The sequence below is a fragment of the Saccopteryx bilineata genome, chromosome 9, assembly GCF_036850765.1.
Source record: "Saccopteryx bilineata isolate mSacBil1 chromosome 9, mSacBil1_pri_phased_curated, whole genome shotgun sequence".
In the NCBI taxonomy this organism is placed as follows: Eukaryota; Metazoa; Chordata; class Mammalia; order Chiroptera; family Emballonuridae; genus Saccopteryx; species Saccopteryx bilineata.
In genome coordinates, this window is record NC_089498.1 from 46,716,007 (window position 1) to 46,740,812 (window position 24,806).

General features: G+C 46.8%; 1 protein-coding gene across 4 annotated transcripts in view; it reads right to left on the reverse strand.

The window, feature by feature from the left end:
* Nucleotides 1-23,239, reverse strand: part of COQ8B (coenzyme Q8B) — a 29,864-nt gene extending 6,625 nt beyond the window's left edge. The window contains exons 1-13 of one of the 4 annotated variants that reach the window (XM_066243857.1): nucleotides 23,096-23,118; nucleotides 22,577-22,681; nucleotides 22,326-22,445; nucleotides 22,139-22,205; nucleotides 19,525-19,602; nucleotides 12,630-12,752; nucleotides 12,404-12,489; nucleotides 11,511-11,651; nucleotides 11,344-11,425; nucleotides 10,430-10,523; nucleotides 6,690-6,831; nucleotides 6,439-6,546; nucleotides 3,937-4,002 (exon numbers count right to left, since the gene is read on the reverse strand). In XM_066243857.1, coding sequence (XP_066099954.1) covers nucleotides 3,937-4,002; nucleotides 6,439-6,546; nucleotides 6,690-6,831; nucleotides 10,430-10,523; nucleotides 11,344-11,425; nucleotides 11,511-11,651; nucleotides 12,404-12,489; nucleotides 12,630-12,752; nucleotides 19,525-19,602; nucleotides 22,139-22,205; nucleotides 22,326-22,445; nucleotides 22,577-22,678 — 1,209 coding nt within the window. In that variant the 5' untranslated portion in view covers nucleotides 22,679-22,681; nucleotides 23,096-23,118. The other 3 variants (XM_066243856.1, XM_066243854.1, XM_066243855.1) reach the window with 3 other exon arrangements.
* Between the last annotated feature and the right edge of the window lie 1,567 nt (nucleotides 23,240-24,806).

Sequence of the window (24,806 nt, forward strand, 5' to 3'; positions counted from 1 at the left end):
ATATCAATAGATACAGAAAAAGCATTTGATAAAATCTAGTATCCATTTATTATCAAAACTCTCAGCAAAATGGGAATCCAGGGGAAATACCTCAACATGATAAAGGACATCTGTGACAAGCCCATGGCCAACATCATACTCAATGGGCAAAAATTAAAAGCAATCCCCTTAAGATCATGAACAAGGCAGGGTGCCCCCTTTCACCACTCTTATTCAACATAGTTCTGGAAGTCCTAGCTACAGCAATCAGACAAGAAGAAGAAATAAAAGGCATCCAAATTGGAAAAGAAGTAAAATGATCATTATTTGCTAGTGACAGGATACTGTACATAGAAAAATCCTAAAGTCTCAGTCAAAAAACTACTAGACCTGGCCCTGGCAAGTTGGCTCAGTGGTAGAGTGTCAGCCCGACGTGTGGAAGTCCTGCATTCGATTCCTGGCCAGGGCACACAGGAGAAGCGCCCGGTGTGTGGAAGTCCCGGGTTTGATTCCCAGTCAGGGCACATAGGAGAGGCGCCTATCTGCTTCTTCACCTTTCCCCTCTCCTTCCTCTCTGTCTCTCTCTTCCCTGCCTGCAGCCAAGGCTCTATTGGAGCAAAGTTGGCTCAGGTGTTGGGGGTGGCTTCATGGCCTCTGCCTTAGGCACTAGAATGGTTCCTGCCACAATGGAGCAACGCCCCAGATGGGCAGAGCATCGCTTCCTGTGGGCATACCTGGTGGATCCCAGTCGAGCGCATGCGGGAGTCTGTCTGACTGCTTCCCGCCACTAACTTTGGAAAAATACAAAAAAAAAAAACAAACCAAAAAACCCCACAAAAACACCAAACCAAACAAACAAAAATAAACTACTAGACCTGATAAATGAATCCGGCAAGGTGGCAGGATATAAAATTAATATTCAAAAATCAGTGGTATTTTTATACATCAACAAAAAACTGTCTGAAAGAGAAACTAAGGAAACAATTCCCTTCACTATTGCACCAAAAGATGAAGTATCTAGGAGTAAATATAACCAAAGAGGTAAAAGGTTTGTACTAAAAAAATTATAAAACATTGATAAAAGAAATCATGGAAGATACAAACAAGTGGAAGCACATATCGTGTTCATGGATAGAACGAATAAACATCATTAAAATGTCTATATTACTCAAAACAATCTATAAATTCAATGCAATTCCTATTAAAATACCAATGTCATACTTCAAAGATATAGAACAAATATTCCAAAAGTTTATATGGAACCAAAAAAGAACATGAATAGCCTCAGCAATCTTGAAAATGAAGAATAAAGTAGGAGGTATCACACTTCCTGATATCAAGTTATACTACAAGGCCATTGTACTCAAAACAGCCTGGTACTGGCATAAGAACAGGCATACAGATCAATGGAACAGAACAGAGAACCCAGAAATAAACCCACGCCTTTATGGTCAATTGACATTTGACAAAGGATGTAAGAACATACAATGGAGTAAAGACAGTCTCTTTAATAAATGGTGTTGGGAAAATTGGACAGGTACATGCAAAAAAATGAAACTAGACCACCAACTTACACCATTCACAGAAATAAACTCAAAATGGATAAAGACTTAAATGTAAGTTGTGAAACCATAAGCATCTTGGAAGAAAACATAGTCAGTAAACTCTCCAATATCTCTCGCAGCAATATATTTGCTGATTTATCTCCACGGGCAAGTGAAATAAAGGACAAGATGAACAAATGGGACTATATCAAACTAAAAGCTTTTGCACAGCTAAAGATACCATGAACAAAATAAAAAGATAACCCACACAGTGAGAGAACATATTCACCAATACGTCTGATAAGGGGTTAATAACCAAAATTTGTAAAGAACTTCTAAAACTCAACACCAGGAAGGTAAACAATCCAATTAAAAAATGGGCAAAAGGCCTGACAAGGCAGTGGTGCAGTGGATAGAGCATTGGATTGGGATGAGGAGGACCCAGGTTTGAGACCCAGAGGTCGCCAGCGTGAGCATGGGCTCATCTGGTTTGAGCAAAAAGCTCACCAGCTTGGACCCAAGGTCGCTGGCTTGAGCAAGGGGTCACTTGGTCTGCTGTAGCTCCCTGATCAAGGCATATGTGAGAAAGCAATCAATGAGAAACTAAGGTGCCACAACAAAAAACTGATGATTGATGCTTCTCATCTCTCTCTCTTCTGGTCTATCTGTCCCTCTCTCTGTCTCTGCACCAAAATAAAATAAAATAAATTTAAAAAATCCACAACACACAACAAGTGCTGGCAAGGGTGTGGAGAAAAGGGAATCCTCCTGCACTGCTGGTGGGAATACAGACTGGTGCAGTCACTGTGGAGAACTGTATGGGGTTTCCTCAAAAAATTAAAAATGGAACTGCCTTTTGACCCAGCTATCCCACTTTTAGGACTGTATCCTAAGAACACCAAATCACTGATACAAAAGAAGATATGTGCCCTCATGTTTGTGGCAGCATTGTTTACAATAGCTAAGATCTGGAAACAGCCCAAGTGTCTGTCAGTGGACGAGTGGATTAAAAAGCTGTGGTATATATACACAATGGAATACTATGTAGCCATGAAAAAGGAAATCTTACCCTTTGTGTCAGCATGGATGGACCTGGAGATTATTATGCTAACTAAAATAAGCCAGGCAGAGAAAGAAAAAATGTATGATCTCACTTTTATGTGAAATCTAATGAACAAAGTGAACTGAGGAACAGAATAGAGGCAGAGGTCACAGGGACCAGAGGGAAAGTGGTCAGAGGGAAGGGGGATGAGGGGATGGGATTAGAGAAGGTAAAGGGATTAGAGAAATTATATATACATAACATAGAGATATAGATATTAGGACAGCAAATCCTAGAGGAAGAAGGGAGGGAGTCAGGGGGGGCAAAGGGGGTATAAAAAGGGACATGGGTGGGGGTTGGGGTGTGAGGGAGTTATATTCAGTGGGACACTTGAATCCATGTAAATACAATCAATTAAAATTAATAAAAATTTAAAAATATCAATTACTATATGTACTGTATAGCACTGGCAATGGTAGGGTCACCCTTGAGATGGGGTATTTGTTAGCTGCTATTAATATTACTATCATTTCTTTTTTTATAGAAATACTTTCTTTTTAGAGAGAATTGGAAGGGAGAGACAGAAATGGAGACAGGGAGGAAGGGCGAGAGAAGCATCAACTCATTGCTCCACTTAGGCATTTATTGCTTCTTTTTTTTTCTTTCTTTTTTTGTGACAGAGACAGAGAGAGTCAGAGAGAGAGACAGATAGGGACAGACAGACAGGAAGGGAGAGAGATGAGAAGCATCAATTCTTCGTTGTGGCTCCTTAGTCTCCTTAGTTGTTCATAGATTGCTTTCTCATATGTGCCTTGACCAGGGTCACTGCAGCAGAGCAAGTGACCCCTTACTTAAGCTAGTGACCTTGGGTTTCAAGCCAGCGACCTTTGGACTCAAGCTAGTGACCATAGGGTCATGTCTATGATTCCACACTCAAGCCAGCAACCTCATTATCAAGCCAGGTAAGCCCAAGCTCAAGTGGATGAACACAAGCTCAAGCCAGTGACCTCGGGGTTTCAAATCTGGGTCCTCTGTGTCCCAGTCCGATGCTCCACCACCACCTGGTCAGACTGCATTGATTGCTTCTTATATGTGCCTTGACCAGGGTTTGGACCAGCAACCTTGGGCTCAAGCAGAGCCAACAACCCCTTGCTCAAGCCTGTAACCTTGGGCTCAAGCCAGCAAACTCAGAATCATGTGGACAACCCCATCCATGTTCTGGGTCATTGCTCTATTCACTGCACCACCACTGACCTGGATGTATTACTACTACATTATTTAATTTCAGATACTATATTTCTTCTTCTCACTCTTGCCTCAGTATCTGGCTTGAGCCTTGGCCCTTCAGACCCCAGTGTTGGGGGTACTCACCTCAATGTAATGGTCAGTGAATTCGGTCCCAAATTCCCGGCTTGCACCAAAGTCCAGCAAGGTTACCTAGGAACAAGAATGGTGAAGGGGATGCTGGGAGTCCACCAACGCTCCCCATTGTCTACTAGGGGTGGCCAGCTCTCCCTCCCTACACCATGATAGTCCAGCTCTCCCTCCCTACACCATGATAGTCCTTCTCTCCCTCCCTACACCATGGCTCCTTCTGCTAGATTCCCTGCCCATTGTCCCCCTGCCTTCTAGTCTCCAGAAGTTCAATCCACCCCAACATGAAGCTGAAGAGACCTGGCTTTTATTTATTTGGTCCTGTTTTTATTTATATATTTTTATTCAGAGAGAGGAGGGGAGGCAGAGAGACAGACACTTGCATGCACCCCAACCAGGATCCACCCGGCAAGCCCACCAGGGGGCGATGCTCTGCCCATCTGGGGCCATTGCTCCATTGCTCAGCAACCAGAGCCCTTCTTAGTGCCTGAGGCGGAGGCCATGGAGCCACACTCAGCGGCTGGGGCCAACTCACTCCAATTGAGTCATGGCTGCAGGAAGGAAAGAGAGAGAAACAAGAAGGGAAGCAGATGGGCGCCTCTCCTGTGTGCCCTGACCGGGCATCAAACCCAGAACATCCACATGCTAGGCTGACACTCTATCACTGAGCCAACTGGCCAGGAAAGTACTATTTTTATAACATGTTTTGGGCATGGAAAAAGAAATCCAGAGAATATATGGGAGAGTGAACACAAACCTCACTACCCAGCCTAAAATATAATAATACCAATCCAGGTGGGACCTCCCTAGTACCCCAGACTAATCCTTCCTGCCCATGTCCCCACCCTCTTTTCAAGGGCTACCACTTTCCTGAAATGATTATTAAGTTATTATTTCCTGAAATTACCATGTGTGTATTTCTACATTTTCTTTATGTGTGCACTCCTGAATGATAGTCATGTTTTGTGTATGTCTGCTTCACATAAATGGTATTTATGATAGTTATCCTACAACTTATTCCTTGTGCCCAACATGATTTTACAATTTATCCCCACTGCAATGTGCAGCTCTGGCATTCATTTCTTTTCTCACAGCTGTGTAAGAACTTCATTACATGAATATATCACAGTGCATTTATCTGGTTGATAGACATTGTAGGTGTTTCTGGGTTTTGTTACTAAAAACAATGATCCATGAACATGTATGTGTAGGAGTTTCTTTCTCTAAGATAGTCGAGTTCGGACTATTGCTCATAACCCATAGTAAGAAATGTGGATTATGGGCACCAGTGCCAATGCCACCGCCACATCAAACGAAAGCCACATCAAATGAAAGTGTCCTGAAATATTATAGCTCCCCCCTGTCTGTGACACACTGATACTTTCTATTCTATGCCTTTAAAACAAAAAAATGCAGTTGAGATCTAATAAATTGACATCAGGACTCAGGAAGTGTATCACCTCCCAAGGAAAGAAAACCCCTCCCTGGGCTGGCAGCCTAGGAGGGATGCAGGGCGTTTGTGCACTTGGGGGAAAGGCAGTGATAAGGGACTGAGGCTGGAGACTCAGTGGGACCACTTCACATTTGGCAAAGGGCTTGGACTCAATCCTAGCAGTGCTGAAGTGCTGTAAAAGGGACAGTGTAGCCAGATTTGTGTCTGAGAAAGATCCCTCTCAGGATAGACCACATTGAAAAGCCATTTGGCAACCATGCACGCTGAGAATCTTTCCATACAAACTCTCATCCCCAGTACTTTGGACACACTGTGTTCTCTGTTAGGAACACTCTTCCTGGCTCTTTAGATGGCTGTTCTCTTCTTATCTTTCTGGTTTCACCTTTAATGACATTTCCTTTAAGAAGACTTCCTTGCCTCCACCCACTGAGACAAGTCAGCCACTTTTCCTGGCTTCCCACAGCCTCACAAGCCTCCCCCATCTCTGACAATTCTGGCCTGGGCTTCTCCACAATAGTTATCAACTACTCTTAAGTCACCACTGCCTAGTGACGGATCCCCGACTGAACCAGGAACTCTGACAAGGTGCGGATCAAAGTTGCCTTGGCATTGTAATCAAGAGGCAGCAGGTGACTGGTGTGTTCTAAGTGAGTGATAAATGTGGTAGTGATGACCGTCTTCCAAAAGTTTGTGTTCCCTCTTCGATACTGTCACATTGCCTACCTAGCCAGTGACTCCATTTCTCAGCATCCTTTGCACCTAGACTAGTTATGTGAACAGTTCTCATCAAGAGAATGGTGAAAAGAATGATGTGTCTCTTCTGGTCAAAGCAGCTACAAGGGGATTGCACTCTCAATCTCTCCTTCCCTTCTTGGGATGGCATAATCATAAAAGGGAAGGAGCCTCAGCCCCAGAATCACCACATGGAGGAGGGCTACCCCAGCCTGCCATGTGGGTAACAAACTACTATTGTGTTAAGCTACTGAAACATCAGAAAATATCTGTCGGAGCAGCTAATGTATCCTGACACATCACAAGGAACCAACCTGGTGGCTGGAGACGTCATACAGGAAGTTGGCCCAATTGGGGTCTGTCTGCATGAATCGGAACTCAAACAGCTCTCTCAGACACAGCCTCAGGAGCTGGAAGCAGATCTGGGTGGGGAGAAGGAGTAACAGACATCTCAGGGTCATTTCCTGCGAAGCACTCTATGCCCGGAGAAGGACTGTGGTTCTGGCCAGTCCTGCTGGCTCTGCCCTGGGCCAGCACCTCCCTACTGTCTCATGAGACCATGTACCTGGTTCCGGATTTCTTGACTCAGGTTCTGGCACTGGTCCAGGGGGACCCCTCCAGCCAGCTCCATGCCCAGCACCCGTGTTGTGCAGAGGTCTTTAATCACTGCCGGCACCCGGAAAAAGGGATCATCTGACAACAGCTGCCTGGGTCAGAAGGTAGAGGAGGAACTGGGACTTAGCTATTCAGGCCCCACTGACACGAACAGTCTATGAATTGCCATCCCTCCTGCCCTTCTCTTGTTTTTGTGTACCCTGAGTGATGGCCAATACCTGGCTGGACTGACATTCATTCAGACCAGGGGTCCCTAAACTACGGTCCATGGGCCACATGCGGCCCCCTGAGGCCATTTATCCGGCCCCCGCTGCACTTCCGGAAGGGGCACCTCTTTCATTGGTGGTCAATGAAAGGAGCACATTGACCATCTCATTAGCCAAAAGCAGGCCCATAGTTCCCATTGAAATACTGGTCAGTTTCTTAATTTAAATTTACTTGTTTTTTATTTTAAATATTGTATTTGTTCCCGTTTTGTTTTTTTACTTTAAAATAAGATATGTGCAGTGTGCATAGGGATTTGTTCATAGTTTTTTTTATAGTCCGGCCCTCCAACGGTCTGAGGGACAGTGAACTGGCCCCCTGTGTAAAAAGTTTGGGGACCCCTGATTCAGACGCTTCATTTATTCATTCATTCACCTTCACAGAGCCTACTCTGTGCCTGCCCCTAAGCCGGCTGCTGGATACCTAGTTACCACTTCCCTCCCAGAATTACTTCCATGATATATGGTTATCCCATGGTGAGCTCAATGTATTAAGCTCCATGAAAATTACTTTAAAAAATTTCTTTAGGCCCTGGCCGGTTGGCTCAGCGGTAGAGCGTCGGCCTGGCGTGCGGGGGACCCAGGTTCAATTCCTGGCCAGGGCACATAGGAGAGGCGCCCATTTGCTTCTCCACCCCCCCCCCTCCTTCCTCTCTGTCTCTCTCTTCCCCTCCCGCAGCCAGGGCTCCATTGGAGCAGGGATGGCCCGGGCGCTGGGGATGGTTCCTTGGCCTCTGCCCCAGGCACTAGAGTGGCTCTGGTCGCAGCACAGCAACGCCCCGGAGGGGCAGAGCATCGCCCCCTGGTGGGCAGAGCTTCGCCCCTGGTGGGCATGCCGGGTGGATCCCGGTCGGGCGCATGCGGGAGTCTGTCTGTCTCTCCCCGTTTCCAGCTTCAGAAAAAAAAAAAAAAAAGAAAGAAAAAAATTTCTTTAGCCTGACCAGGTGGTGGCGCACTGGATAGAGCATTGGACTGAGACACAGAGGACCCAGGTTCAAAATCCAGAAGTCAAAAAAATAAAAAAATAAAAAAAATAATAAATCCAGAGGTCACCAGCTTGAACACAGGCTCATCTGGCTTGAGTGCAAGCTCACCAGCTTGAGCATAGGGTCACTGGCTTGAGTGTGGGATCACAGACATGACCCATGGTCACTGGCTTGAGCCCAAAGGTCTCTGGCTTGAAGTCCAAGGTCACTGGCTTGAGTAAGGGGTCACTCACTCTGCTAAAGCCCCTTAGTCAAGGCACATATGAGAAAGCAATCAATGAACTAAGGTGCCACAACAAAGAATTGATGCTTTTCATCTCTCTCCATTCCTGCCTGTCTGTCCCTCTCTCTGCCTCTTTCTCTGTCTTTGTCTCTCTCACTAAAAATAAAATTTAAGCTGATATTAGAGAGAGGAACATCAATTTGTTGTTCCACTTATTTATGCAGCCATTGGTTGATTTTTATTTTTTGGAAAATGGGGAGAGAGAAAAAGAGACAGACAAAGACAGACAGATAGAAAGGGACAGAGATGAGAAGCATCAACTTGTAGTTGTTCACCGATAGCTTTCTCATGTGTGCCTTGCTCGGGGGGCTCCAGGAAGCCAGTGATCCCTTTCCCAAGCCAGCGACCTTGGGTTCAAGCCAGTGACGTTGGACTTCATCCAGTGACCATGGGGTAATGTCTACGATCCCACACTAAAGCTGGTGACCCCTCACTCAGGCTGGTAAGCCCATGCTCAAGCCAACAACCTCGGGGTCCCTAGGTCCTCAACATCCCAGGTCAACATTCTATCCACTGTACCACCACGTGGTCAGACCACTGGCTGATTCTTGTATGTGTCCTGACCAAGGACTGAGCCTGCAACCTTGGCATAGAAGGACGACACTAACCAAATGAACTACCTGCAGGGCCCGAACATTACTTTTTCATCATCTTATTAATTCATCCAAAAAACAGTCACTGATATACAAATCTCCAAATCCATTGTGATATTCACTGGCCACTCTTGGAGTCATTTCTGGGAACACTGGTTAATAAAGGGAAGAATCCTTAGTGTCTGTCCCTGTGCTGGAATGCTGGGTACAGAGCGGTGGATGAGCCCGAAGCCTGCCTGTTACACACACCAGAGACCACAATCTAACAAAACAGCCCAGTAGATTGAGGTAAGTATGTCATTGAAAGATTTGGGAAGCAGAGAATACTGGCAAGGCCTCTGATTGGGGACCTGTGGGATGGCTGGAGTAGAGTAAGGCAGGGGGCAGGGGGCAGGGAGATGGGGAGGGGCTAGGGGAAATGATGTAGGTTTTATTCAAAGAGCATTTAGAAATCCTGTCTGGGAGGGTTCTTCCCAGATCTCCCACAGGGAGTGCTCTGACCCAGCCTACTCTGCATCGTCCTCCAGGTTCTGCTTCAGCCTTGTATTTTAATTGTTTATAAAATCTTTGATGTTGGAACCACTCCTGTGGGCTACTTCCTGTGCTAAGCATTTAGCACAATTCCCTTTTCACTCTCCTGTGAGGACACATGCCCAAGGCCACTGTGCAAATTCAGGCTACCTAGCCTGTCAAGGGCTGACCGGGCCTGGATGCTATATCTGTCTGTCCAGGCCCATGCCCCTAACCACTGCTTTCTACTGCTCTTTCTCTCACTCTTTATTTATAGAGCTTGGTTCAATAAACATGTGGCTACACTGTGGAGGATCTCACTGAGGTATAACCAACTGCTGCATATCACGATGCTTCTTAGATGCAACCACATTGTCCCCGTAGCTGTAGTTCACTCATTTTCGCCGCTGTATGATAGTCCACTGATGAATATACCATAATTTATTTTTCCACCCTGCTGGATGAATTTAATAGATTTGGGTTGTTTCCAACCTGGCGCTATTGCTGCTCTGAACATTCTGGAAAAGTCTGATGGTGTATACTGCCATAAGTGACCCTAGAGCATTTAGCCAGGAGGGCAAATATTGGGTTGTATGTGAATATCCAGCCTTATTATATAACCCCAAACTAGTCTCCAAAATGTTTATCTCAACATCTCCTGCCCACAGTGTATAAGGGATGCCCTGGAGCCCTGTTTTCTCCAACTTGATCAGACTGCTCAAGCTTTGTCAGTGTGGCAAATGTAACTCATTATGTGACTAAGTGCCTGTTGACAAAATCATCTTCCCCACTGGACTGAGAGTTACCTAACCCATTGCACAGATGAGGAAACTGACACTCAGAGAGAGGAAGTGACATGCTCAAGCTCACAGAGGACACAGGGGGTAAATGAAGTAATGAGTGAAGGCACGAACAGATGAACAAACGAATGAAGAGAGCAAGAGTATGCAAGCCCCACCCCAGGGCTCCACTTCCCACTCAGCCTGGAAGGGAAGGAAGGAGGGAAGCTGGAAGGAAGGGATCTTCAGAGGCCTGCCAGGGGAGGCTCAGCTCACCTGAAGTTCTGGGCACAAGCCGCCTCACGCCGGTAGTCACACTCCCAAGTCAGCTCCTGCAATAAGGCCTGCAGGCTCTCCTTGGCAAACAGGCCTGAGGGGACAGCCGTGCCAGCCAAGTAAGACAGCCTGTCTGCCCCCATGACCTGCCCAACCCCTCAGGCTTCCCCTTATGAATGTCTTCTCTGGCCAATCCTGTCTGACTCTGTCCCTCTCGCTGTCCCTCACACCTGCTCCAACCCTTTTACCCCTCTCACTGTCTGTCCACACACCTCCCTTCAGTCCTCATACAACTGTGGGCTCTTCTTAGTCTCTCTCCCGGGTATGTCTCCTTCACATGCAGGCACATCAGTCCACAGGTATCTCCTTCACAGTCACACATGCCACCTAGTCTGTCTTCTTCATACTCTCTCACATTCTCTCTGAATCTTATTTCTGCCTCTGCCGCACGCGCGCACGCGCGCGCACACACACACACACACACACTCTGCTCCACCTTCCTCACGTGCTTTAACACAAACACGAGGTCCCACTTACACTTACTGCTTCTGAGGCTCTTTTGCAGACCAACAGTCCCCCTCTGCATACCTCTGTGTGTCTGTTTCTGGGTTTTGGTCTGGGCTTCTGTCTCTCTGTTTCTGTCAGAATCTCTGTTTCTCTTTCATACATGCTTGTACTTTGCACTCTCCCTCCTTGGTGTCCCTACTTTCTGTCTCAAATACACTCCCATCACTCACGGGCAGGCACACCCTGCCCAAGGGGGTCCTCTCTGGGCTCTCCCTACTTTCTGTCTCAAATACACTCCCATCACTTACGCGCAGGCACACCCTGCCCAAGGGGGTCCTCTCTGGGCTCTCCCTCCATCCGGCCCACTTTCTCTCTTCAGGGTACCCGCCCTACAGTGGGTGCCTCACCTTCGGGCAGGGCCACACTCATCTTGAGCACTGCCAGCAGGTTCTGAACATCGCTCTGGATGCTCTGGGCAACGCCCGGGTACTGTACCGGAGGAGTGAAGGGAGGGGAGTCACTCTTCCAGGACAGCAGGGTGCGCACCACCCTTCCACCCTCCCTCCCCTTTTACCTGGATCTTCACAGCCACCTCCGTCCCATCCCTCAGCATTCCCTGGTGCACCTGCCCAATTGAGGCGGCAGCAAAGGGCACCTCCTCCAAAAAAGCCACCTTGGCCTGCCAGTCCCTGCCGAGCTCCTCTTCAAGGACTCTCTGGGGAGAGAGGTGGTAACAATCATCACCATGATTACAGGCAGCTAGCTGAGTTTATTCCCTGTGCAAGCACTTTACAAGTTAATAACTTCACCATTTACCACACGCTAGGCTCTGGGCTAAGCTCTTGGCTGCGACCCCACTTTATAGATGAGGAAACTGAGGCTCAGAGAGAAGTCTCCCAGCCAAGGTGAACCAAGCACTAGAGGACTGGGAGGCCCAGCCCAGCTTGGTATTAAATTGAAGTTAATGTGATAAATAAGAGTTAAAATTAACCAGGCGGTGGCGCAGTGGATAGAGCATCAGACTGGGATGCAGAGGACCCAGGTTTGAGACCTTGAGGTCGCCAGCTTGAGCGCGGGCTCATCTGGTTTGAGCAAAAGCTCACCAGCTTGGACTCAAGGTCGCTGGCTTGAGCAGGGGGTTACTCGGTCTGCTGTAGCCCCACAGTCAAGGCATGTATGAGAAAGCAATCAGTGAACAACTAAGGTGTCGCAATGAAAAACTGATGATTGATGCTTCTCATCTCTCTCCAATCCTGTCTGTCTGTCCCTATCTATCCCTCTCTCTCTGTCTCTGTAAAAAAAAAAAAAAACACAAACAAACAAACAAAAAAAGAGTTAAAATTTATGGAGGGCTTCCTGTGGACTAGGTCCTATTCAGAGTGGCTCAGAGAGCAGCAATAACTGCCCAGGGTCATATGGCGAACAGAAATGACCTGCTACCTCCCAGGTCCCTCATTGGGCACTCACCAGCATCTGCCAGCGGGGCATGAAGTCGGCGCTCTGGCGGACCCGCTCAAAGATGCGCTGCAGCTGGGGGCTGATGAAGCTGTTGTCTTGGAAGGCAGGGGCACAAGGGAAAAGGGGAACTTGAGGGAGGAGGCAAGGGGGCCTCTATGGGAGTACCTGAAGTTGGGGCTTGTTGGTGGGTGGGGTAGGATAGAAGTGAGATCAGGGGTCGAGAGTCATGCTGTACCCTGGATGCTGAGCATTTGGCCAACCTTGAGGGCGGCTCCCCGAACTGTACACAAGGTCTGCACGATCCGCTCGGCATTGGCCTCTGACAGGAAAGGGCTGGAGCTGGGCTGGGAGCCACCCTCTGGAGTAGAGAGAATGATTATTAATATTACAACCACAGACACCCACTGGAATGGCGAAAATGAAAGAGATGCCCTGGCCTGACCCGTGGTGGCGCAGTGGATAGAGCGCTGACCTGGAACTCTGCAGGCACCAGTTCGAAACCCTGCGCTGGCCCAGTCAAGGCACATAAGGGAGCTGATCCTTCCTGCTCTATCCCTTCTCTCTTTCTTTCTCTCTCATCCTCTTCTCTAAAATGAATAGATAAAATCTTGAAAAAAAAATTGAAATAAAAAAAAATTTTTTAAAGAAAAAGATAACCTGGCCAATTGGCTCAGTGGATAGAACATCAGCCCAGCATCCTGACATCTCAGGTTTGATTCCCGGTCAGGGAACACAAAAGAAGCAACCATCTGCTTCTCTCCCACTCCCTCACCCCTTCTCTCCCTCTTCTCCTCCCACAGCCAGTGGCTCAGTTGGTTCCAGCATCAGCTCTGGGAGCTGTGGATAGCTCAGTTGATTAGAGCATGGGTCCCAGACAGGGGTTGCTGGGTAGATCGTGGTTGGGGCACATGTGAGAGTCTATCTTCCCTCCTCTCACTTAAAAAATAAATAAATAAAATTAAAAAGATGATGCTAAGTATTGACAAAGACGTGGAGCAGGCTGACTGCCAATACTGCTCATAACAGTGCCATGGCACAAGCCTTTTGGAAAAGAGTTGGGAAGTTTCTAGTAAAGCACATACCTATACTGGATGCTATTTCCCTTCTAGGTATGTATACCTAGTGAAATGCATCAATGTGTCCACTGACAGATATTCCAAGAAGGGATACCATAGCATATCCCATAGCACTATTCATAACAGTCCCAAACAGGAAGCATTCCAAATGACCATCAATACAATGAACAGAGGAGCTGTGGAACAGTCACAAAGTGACTACTACAGTATGGAATACATTACCTACATCTACTCAGAGCAACATGGATACCTCTTTTTTTTTTTTTGTATTTTTCTGAAGCTGGAAACGGGGAGAGACAGTCAGACAGACTCCCGCATGCGCCCGACTGGGATCCACCCGGCACGCCCACCAGGGGCGAAGCTCTGCCCACCAGGGGGCGATGCTCTGTCCCTCCGGGGCGTTGCTCTGCCGCTACCAGAGCCACTCTAGCGCCTGGGGCAGAGGCCAAGGAGCCATCCCCAGCACCCGGGCCATCTTTGCTCCAATGGAGCCTTGGCTGCAGGAGAGGAAGAGAGAGACAGAGAGGAAGGGGGGGGGGTGGAGAAGCAAATGGGTGCTTCTCCTATGTGCCCTGGTCGGGAATCGAACCCGGGTCCCCCGCACGCCAGGCCAACGCTCTACCGCTGAGCCAACCGGCCAGGGCCTGGATACCTCTTACAAACAGAAGACATGGATTCAAAGAACCAGAAATATACCAGAACACACTGTCTCATTTCACTGGTATAAAGAGCCCACACTGGCAAAAGTAATCTCAGGGTCAGAAGCCAAGGTTACCCTTGGTGGGGAGTGGCCAGGACAGGCATGAGAAAAGCTTCTGGAGAATAAGGGCAGAAAAATATCAAAATGTGGTCAGGGGAACCCTGAGGATCCCTGAGACCCTTCAAAGTGTCTGTGAGATCAAAAATACTAGCATAGGCCTGACTGGCGGTGGCGCAGTGGATAGAGCGTTGACCTGGAACACTGAGGTCGCCAGTTTGAAACCCTGGGCTTGCCTGGTCAAGGTACATTTGGGAGTTGATGCTTCCTGCTCCTCCCCCCTTCTCTCACTCTCTCCTCTCTAAAATGAGTAAAATATTTTAAAATTTTTATCATAATATTAATGATGCCTGACCAGGCGGTGGCGCAGTAGATAGAGTGTCAGACTGGGATGTGGAGGATCCAGGTTTGAGACACTGAGGTCGCCAGCTTGAGCGCAGGCTCCTCTGGTTTGAGCAAAGCTCACCAGCTTGGACCCAAGGTCGCTGGCTTGAGCAAGGGGTTACTTTGTCTGCTGAAGGCCTGCGGTCAAGGCACATATGAGAAAGCAATCAATGAACAACTAAGGTGTCGCAACAAAAAACTGATGATTGATGCTTCTCATCTCTCTCCGTTTCTGTCTGTCTGTCCCTATCTATCCCTCTCTCTGACTCCCTGTCTCAAAATAAAAAAAAAAATAATGTTATTTGCCCCTTTTTACTCCTACTTTCCTACAAATGTTCAGTAGAGTTTTCCAGAAGCTCCATGATCTGTGATGATACCACTGTTCTCATGGCTGATGGAAAGTATTCATGTGTTATAAAATTTCTCAATTTTAATCTTTACACAGTAAATATCCATAAATATAACCCACACAAACAAGCTCTTTGAGGTCCTCATTCTATCTATCTATCTATCTATCTATCTATCTATCTATCTATCTATCATCTCTCTATATATCTATCTATCTATATATATGTATTTTTAAGGGAAGAGAAAGCAAGAGAGAGGAGAGTAAGAAGCATCAAACCCCCCATTTTTTTAGTGTCCATACATGTGTGAGACAGAGAGACAGACAGGGACAGAGAGATGAAAAGCATCAATTCTTCATTGCAGCACTTTAGTTGTTCATTGATTGCTTTCTCATTTGTCTTGACCAGGGGGCTACAGCCAAGCAGTGACCCCTTGCTCAAACCAGTGACCTTGGGGTTCAAGCCAGTGACCTTTGGGCTCAAGCCAGTGACATGTGGTCATGTCTATGATCCCATGCTCAAGCCAGCGACCCCGCGCTCACACTGGTGAGCCCACCATCAAGCCAAATGAGCCCACGCTCAAGCTAGCGACCTTGGGGTTTCGAACCTGGGTCCTCATTGTCCTAGGCTGACATTCTATCCACTGCACTACCTCCTGGTAAGGCAAAAAGCATCAACTCTTAGTTTCTTCACTTTAGTCGTGCGTTAATTGTTTCTTATATGTGCCTTGACTAGGGGGCTCAAGCTGAGCTAGCAACCCCTTGCTCAAGCCAGTGACCTCGGGTTTCAAAGCAGAGACCTTTGGGCTCAAGCCAGCAACCTTGAGATCATGTTGATGATCTCACACTCAAGCTCAAGCTTGACCTCATGCTCAAGCTGGCAAGCCCTTGTGCAAGTCTATGAGCCCTCAGTCAAGCTGGTGGCCTCGGGGTTTCAAGTCTGGGTACCTCAGCATCCTGGGGTGATGTTCCATCCACTGAGCCATCACCAGTCAGGCTACTTTAAAAAAAATATTTTAGACATTTAAGGTATACAACTCAATAGCTTCTAGTAAATTGAGAGTTGGACAATGATCACCACAAATAATTCCAGAATATTTTCATCACTTCAAAAAGAAACCTCTTCCCCCCATTTTCTCCAACCACATGCCCCCATTAATCTACTTTCTGTCTTCACAGATTTCCCTATTCTGGGCATTTCATATAAATGGAATCATACAATATGTGGCCTTCTGTGTCTGGCTTCTTTCACTTTGGATAATGTTTTCAGAATTCATTCATACCATAGCATGGATTAATATTTCATTCCTTTTTATGGCCAAATAATTTTGCATTATATGGACATAGCACATTTTTCAAATTCAGTCCTCAGTGTAGGAGTCCTGAGACCAAAATGATTGAGAAATGCTGTTCTAGGTTTTTTTTTTTAATTTTTAATTTTTATTTTTGAGGCTGAGGTGGTTCAGAAGGTAGTGACTGGAAAAGAGATTGGAAGGTGGTCGAAGGCTGGAAGAAAGGATGTCCAAGGGTCTGCTCCGTCCAAACACTGTTGAAGCCAGAGACAGATCCACGGACCGTGGTGAGCACTGTCTTTCTTTTTTTAAGACTTTATTTATTGCCTGACCTGTCATGGTGCAGTGGATCAAGCGTCAACCTGGAACGCTGAGGTCGTCAGTTCAAAACCCTCGGCTTGCTTGGTCAAGGCACATATGGGAGTTGATGCTTCCTGCTCTTACCCCCCCCCCCCCTCTCTCTCTCTCTAAAATGAATAAGTAAAATCTAAAGAAAAAGCCTGACCAGGAGGTGGCACAGTGGATAGAGCATCAGACTGGGATGCGGAAGACCCAGGTTCTAGACCCCAAGGTAGCCAGCTTGAGCACGGGCTCATTTGGTTTGAGCAAAAAAGCTCACCAGCTTGGAACAAGGTCGCTGGCTCGAGCAAGGGGTTACTTGGTCTGCTGAAGGCCCGCAGTCAAGGCATATATCAGAAAGCAATCAATGAACAACTAAGGTGTTGCAATGCGCAACGAAAAACTAATGATTGATGCTTCTCATCTCTCCGTTCCTGTCTGTCTGTCCCTGTCTATCCCTGTCTCTGACTCTCTCTCTCTCTGTCTCTGAAAAAAAAAAAAAGAATACACCAACAAGTGCATAAATAAGTGGAACAATAAATCAATGTTTTTAAAAGAAAAAAAAAGGCACATATGAGAAAGCAATCAATGAACTAAGGTGTTGCAATGAAAAACTGATGATTGATGCTTCTCATCTCTCTCTGTTCCTGTCTGTCTGTTCCTCTCTCTGAATCTCTCTCTGTCCCTGTTAAAAAAAAAAAAAAAAAAAAAAAAACCTTTAAAAAATAACTTTATTGCTTGACCAGGCGGTGGTGCAGTGGATAGAGCATAGAACTGGGATGCAGAGGACCCAGGTTCGAGACATCGAGGTCGCCAGCTTGAGCGCGGGCTCAACTGGTTTGAACAAAAGCTCACCAGCTTGGACTCAAGGTCGCTGGCTCAAGCAAGGGGTTACTCAGTCTGCTGAAGGCCCATGGTCAAGGCACATGTGAGAAAGCAATCAATGAACAACTAAGGTGTCGCAACGAAAAACTGATGATTGATGCTTCTCATCTCTCTCCATTCCTGTCTGTCTGTCCCTATCTATCCCTCTCTCTGACTCTCTCTCTGTCTCTGTCTCAAAATATAAATAAATAAATAAAATGACTTTATTTATTGATTTTTAGAGAGGAGAGAGAAAGAGGAATGGGGAGGAGCGGGAAGCACCAACTCCCATATGTGCCCTAACCAGGCAAGCCCAGAGTTTCAAACCAGCAATTTCAGCATTCCAGGTCAACACTTTATCCACTGCGTCACCACAGGTCAGGCCCAATGTCTTAATTTTTAAGGTGAGGAAGCAAGAAATTTAAAGAGGAACACTGCCCAACTTTGAGTCACACAGCACAGATGTGGCAGAGCATGGTATAGACTCAGTTTGGCTTTATCCTAAAGCCTAATCCTCCACCTACCTCCAACTTTATATATATATGGTTTTATTTACTGACTTTAGAGCAAAGAAAGAGAGAGAGAGAAAGTGGGGGAGGGGAGTGAGAAGCATTAACTCATAGTTACTTCTTGTACGTGCCTTGACCAGGCAAGCCTGGGGTTTCAAACCTGCGACCTCAGCATTCCAGGTTGATGTTTTATCTACTGCACCACCACAAGACAGGTCCTCAACATTTTATTTTAGAAAAAACCCAAACAGATAGCAAAGCTGCATCATGAACACCTGCATATCTGATTCAAACATTTTAATATTCTGCCTCTTTGGCTTTATCTGTGTGCATGCACCCAAACACTGAATATTATTTTTTGCTGACCCACTTGCATGGAGTTGTACTCAATCTGTGCTAAGAAGAGGGATATTCCCCCACACAATCATAGTGCCATAATCACACCTAAGAAAATTACCATTAATTCTTGCCCTGGCCAGATAGCTCAATTGGTTAGAATGTAGGCCCAATATGCATAGGTAACATATGGAACGATTGATGTTTGTCTCTACCTCCCTCTCTCTAAAATCAATAAAGTGAATTTTAAAAAGAGTAAAAAAAACAAAAAAAAAAAACAATTAACACTAATTCTCTAGCATCAACTATCTAGTCCATATTCAGATTTTCCCACTTGTCTCCAAGTCTTTTATAGTTCTTGTTTTATTTCATCAATTTTTGTATTGATTTTTAGAGAGAAAAGGAGGAAGATAGAGAAAAAGAGAGAGAGGAGCATTCATTTGTTGTTCCACGTAGCTGTGCACTCATTGGTCACTTCCCGTATATGCTCTGACTGGGGATCAAACCCACAACCTCGGTGTTGTTACAGGATGATGCTGTAACCAACTGAACTAACCAGCCAGAGCCTATAGTACTTCTTTTCTTTTTTACCTTTCAATTACAGTTGACATTCATTGTATTAGTTTCAGATGCACAGCTTAGCAGTTATACACTTACATAACTTACAAAATGATTACCCCATAAGTCTAGTACCTACCTGTCAGAGCATATAGTTATAACATTATTGACTATATGCTGTACTTTACTTCCCTGTGATATAGTTATTTTTTTCAAACTGACATCCAATCACGGATCAGATTCCATCTGTCAGTTATCATCTCTCTAGTTTCTTTTTAATCTAGAATATCCACACCTCATTTTTGCTTCAGCGATTGACTTATTGAGGAATCTTACCCGAGGTTGATCTCTATCCACCTCGTTCCATCTCTGTTGGATGAGACCCCACTGGCACTCCTATTTTCAGCCTTCCTCTCCTGCTCAGAGTTAGGGACTTGACTTGGGAAGGCTTAATTTTTTTTCTCTCTCACATGATCTGCTTCAATCCATCAGGCCCTTGACAGTGCCTCCACCCTGTTCTGAATGCTTCACAGTGACTTTCAGAGCTAAGTATATTATCATCACTTCCACTTTCCACATGAAGGTACTGGGGCTCTGAGAGGCCAGGCCACTTGCCCCAGGTTACATAGCTAAGCCAGGGTCTGAACCCAGGCACTGTGGCTAACTCACCTGACTGTAGATATCCTCCTGGCAGGGACTTCTTGGCCACCTCAGCCAGCACTCCCAGCCCCAAGCCCACAGCCAGTCCTGCGGAGTAAAAGAGGAAGGAGTCTGAATGTCCGTCTGCCTGGGGCGGTCTCCACTGACCCTCCCTCTTTTGTCTCTAAGCACATTTGTCTCCCAGCTCTCCGTAGCCAACTCTCTGTATATCTCTATCCCTAACTCAGTCTCCTCCTCTCCCAGCTTGCGGTTTCCTTCCAAGTGAGGCTGCCTCTTTTTCTATCCCTCTCTCCAGGCCCACCTCCAGTGCCGGCAGTTCTCACCCCTGGCTGCACGTCTGAGTCACCTGAGAAGCTTTTGTAAATACAATGGCCAGATCTACCCCTGAAGTTCTGAATAAACTGGTCTGAAAAGAGTCTTCAGAATGTTTTTTGTTTGTTTGTTTTTTTGAGCATCCCAGATGATCCTAGTGTACAGCTAAGGGAAGGAAGGCTCCAAAATGATCCCCCCAAGTCTCACTGTGACTTCCTATGACTCCTGTTTCTCTGTCCACACCTCCTCTTCTTCATAACACCTTTCCTAAGTCAATTATTTCTCCATCTTTCCCTTCCCCTACACTTGGCATATCTACATAGGCCTCTTTCTGTTCGTCCTTTTGAAGTCTTTACCAACTGACTTCCTCTGCCTCCTTGTTTCTTTTTATTAGGATTTTATTCTATTGATTTTAGAGACAGGAGAGATATGGGGAGGGTGGCAGGAAGCATCAACTCATAGTAGCTGCTTCCTGTATGTGCCCTGACTAGGCAAGCCCAAGGATTCGAACTTGTGACCTCAGCATTCCAGGTCCACACTTTATCCACTGTGCCACCACAGGTCAGGCTCCTTCTCATTTCTTTGTCCCTAAAAATAACTTGATTCTCTCTGCCTCTTTCTCTGTCACCATTTCTGTAAATAAATGGTAGCTGGCATTTTCTGAGTACTTTCTACATGCCAGGAACCATTCCTAGTGCCTTATATGCTTTTTTTTTCTAAGCAAGAGAGACAGGAGAGAGATTAGAAGCATCAACTCATTGTTGAGGCACTTTAGTGCTCATTGATTGCTTTCTCATATGTGCCTTGACCAAGGGGCTCCAGGTGAGTCAGTGACCCATTGCTCAAGCCAGCAACCTTTGGGCTTAAGGCCCAAAGCAACCATGGGGTCATGTCTATGATCTCATGCTCAGGCCGGCAACCCTGCGCCCAAGCTGGTGAGCCTGCACTCAAGCTGGATGAGCCCAGGCTCAAGCTGGTGGCCTTGGGGTTTTGAACCTGGATTCTCAGCATCCCAGGCCTACGCTCTATCCACTGTGCCACCACTTGGTCAGGCCCTACTGCCTCATATGCTTTAATTCACTTTGTCTTGACACCCTTGTGAGATAAGTTTTACAGGAAAACTTCCATTTTACAGAAAAGAAAATTGAGGCTCAGAGAAGTTAAGTAACTCATCCAGAGTGAGGATGCAGCAGAATCGCCCCTTGAGCCCTGGCAGCCTGGTGTCAAAGCTCTAACCACTTCATTCAACTTCTTTATACTGTGATCATCATCTTGAAAGCTTGAACTAGCTGACCTGTGGTGGCGCAGTGGATGAAGTGTTGACCTAGAACACTGAGGTCGCTGGTTCAAAATCCTGGGCTTGCTTGGTCATGGCATATATGGGAATTGATGCTTCCTGCTCCTCCCCACCCTCTTCTCTCTTTCTCTCCTCTTTAAATAAATAAGTAAAAATCTTAAAAAACAAAACACTTGAGCCTGACCAGGCGGTGGCGCAGTGGATAGAGTGTCGAACTGGGATGCAGAGGGCCCAGGTTCGAGACCCTGAAGTCGCCAGCTTGAGTGTGGGCTCATGTGGTTTGAGCAAAGCTCACCAGCCTGGACCCAAGATCACCGGTTTGAGCAAGGGGTCACTTGGTCTGCTGTGGCCCCTCGGTCAAGGCACATATGAGAAAGCAATCAATGAACAACTAAAGTGCCACAACAAAAAATTGATGATTGATGCTTCTCATCTCTCTGTCCGTTCCTGTCTATCTCTATCTATCCCTCTCTCTGACTCTGTCTCTGAAAAAATAAATAAATAAAATAGTTGTTGAAAACAAACAAACAAACAAACAAACAAAAAACACTTGAACCATGATGTGTGGTAAGGAAGATATCTGCATTATAACCAATAGAGACCAATGTGTATATATTTTCCCCAACTAAACAAGTGCATTCATATTTTCCATTCCATCCTTCTTTTTAAAGCTGTTTGCAGCCCAATAAATTATTTCATGTAGACTGTGACCTTACATTTGAACAATTCTGCTGCTAACCTGGGATCATTTCACCTCCCTTGGCCTCCATGTCCTCATCTTTAATAAACAATCATCAATTTGGTGTGTAGAGATCATGAATATGGGGCCTTGCAAATTCTTCCAAGTTCTCATTAAATGTTACCTTCCCCCTATTTCTCTTGGTTTTGCAGGCCTTTGTTTTCTTTTTATTCCATCTCTCCCTCCTCTCTGTCTTTGATGTACTCTCTCCCTTGATTCATTTGTAAATGTTACTTCCTTTGATCTAGGTCACAATCTCCCACAGTCACACCTACCCCCAAAGTTAGCCAAGCGGCTAATGCGGGAGGCAGGCACCTTGCGTTCTCGAGAGCGGTCACTCAGCTGGAAAATGGAGAGAAGGTCTGAGGGTGGGAAGGTGGGTATATGCCACCATACCCTTCCCCAAGCTCAGGAGCAGCTGCTTTAATGGCATGCTGCTGGGTGGGTGGGAAGCAATGATACCTGGGGCCGAGCAGTCTTCTTGAGCCGGGCCTCCCGGGCCTTACAAATGTCCTCCTCAGTCAGGCCTCTGCCTGGCCCACCATGATGAAGCTTTTGGGCCCAAGAATTCCAACATGGCCCCTGCAAGAGATGTGGACATTGGTCAAGAGTGGAAAATATGGGGTCTGCCTGGTCCTTTGGATTCCTCTTCGTCCCATTACTCACTGACACCTCCCTCCCTCAGGCTCTTACCCTTGGAGACAGCCTCTTACCCACCAGTGGGGGCCAGACCCCAAGGCCCCATAAGGCAAACCAACAGTCCGTCCCAGGTGTCCACAGGTCTCCCGCAGTAGGCCTCCCACCTCTAGCCACATTTCCTGGGGGGAGAAGAGGAGGAATTATTCGGGTAGGAGTTGTGGGAAGGACCTCCTGCTTTGCTTGCTCCACCCCAAGCCCTCACATTCCTCCGTGTTGCCCTAAGACTCCCACTCAGCAAAGACTTCCTTTGGGGCTTAACAGGGCCCCTTTAGTCTCTCCCGGTTCCCGCTATCGTTGCTAGGAACCTATCATCCTGCTCACCTCCCAAAACTCACTTTCCCCCTTCCACACTCCCCGCCGTTGCTACGTTCCTCTCCCGTTACTAGACACGATCTTCCAGGGCTCCTCTCCACTTCTGAGCGTCCCCTCGTTGCTAGGCGGCGCCGCCTTCACCTCTGTTGCTAGGCACCCACAATTCTCCCTGAGTACCCCTACCCCGGTACCGAACACCTCCTCAGTTGCTAAGCACCCACTACTTCCTGGAACCGAGTCCGCAACGCGCATGTACCTCTTGCGTTTCCGGGAGTTTCCGAACGCCCGCCCCTTGCGGTCAGCTCGTCAATGGCGGATCAGCAGCTCGCTGACGGGGTAAGAACTCTTCGCTGTGCGTAGGGGGCGGGGCCGGGGCGGGGCCTGTGGAAGGTGGTTGTGGCAAATTCCGTAGCACGCTTGTGCGTGGTTGTGCCCTTTCACTCATATGAAAGTGCCTGGTGTGCGGTGGGTCTTTCTGTTCTCTACACCGTCTTCTTTGCAAACATCCCTTATAAGCTCCACACCTCTCCTCTTCATGAGCATCTTGCGAACCTCCTTTCTTAATTTCTACCCCTAGCAGGCTCAACCTTTCTCCTTTGAATACACGTCTTCCCAGCAAACATTTCCCACGCACATGGAGCCGCTCCACCCTCTGCTTCAAACACCCACATCCTGACATCTACCCTCCTCCCTTGCACATATAACCCCCTTTCCTTGCTTGCTAATTGTCTCATTCTTGCATCCTCAACTCTCCCATTTGTACCTAAAACCCCTCACCCTCAGCATCTTGCACACTGGGCCCCTGTTTTCTCAAACTCTCCGCGCTATCTGCTCCCAGCCCACCGGCAGGATGACCCGTCTGTTTCCTGTAGGCCTGACATTTCCCAGAACACACTCCACGAAGATTCCCAGTGCTGCGTCAGGAACCTTGGCATCCTAGAAAACCAGCTCTCAGCCCATCTGGGTGTGTATGTCTTGGGGGTGGGGTGGGAGAGTGCAGGCTGACTGACTTAATGCCTGCTCCCTATCACACACAACAGGCTGACTCACCTGTATTTTCACAGTCTGGAATAGAAACAACTGTCTGGGTCCAATCTCCCACTTCTAGGAGGACGATATGACGCTTCCCCTAAAGACCTGCCCCTGTCCAACCCCTTTGTCAGGAATCAGATCTTCCTATTTTTGACTGTGCTATGTGACCTCAGAAGAACCTTGACCCTTTCTGGACCTCATTTTCTCAACCTGTATGTCATGCTAGGGGAGTTCCTGCTATGACTCTTCGTTGGTCTGTGAAGAAATGACTCATTTTAGAACTCTGGGCTGTGAAAAAATAGAGCCCAATGCCTCTCCCACAGGTGATTCAATTTCAAGACAGAAACCATTCCCCATCCTACTCCAGACATAGGGTCTGACTCAAGAGCTGGGTGACAGCTCACTTTTCAAGGTAAAATTATATAAAAAGTACCTATGACAACTAATTTACAGGACTATGGCAGATGGTGCCAAGCCTGGTGCCACATGCTTCACATGCATGAGATCATACAAACAAAGGCTGGTAGACCTCTGAGCATCAGAGCATTTCTTTTCTTTTCTTTTTAATGTTTATTTTATTGATTTTAGAGAGCAAGAACAAGAGAAAGACAGGAACATCAATTGTTCCTGTATGTGCCCTGACCAGGGATAGAATCAGGGTTCTCAGCATCCCAGGTTGATACTTTATCCACTGCGCCCCCGCCTGGTCAGGCTTATAGATATAGATATAGATATAGATATAGATATAGATATAGATATATTTTAGTAAGTTTCACTTACTGATTTTAGTGAGAAAGAAAGGAGAGAGAGAGAGAGACAGGAACATTGATCTGTCCCTGTACGTGCCCTGACTGGGGATTGAACTGGCAACTTCTGTGCTTCTGAACAATGCTCTAACCA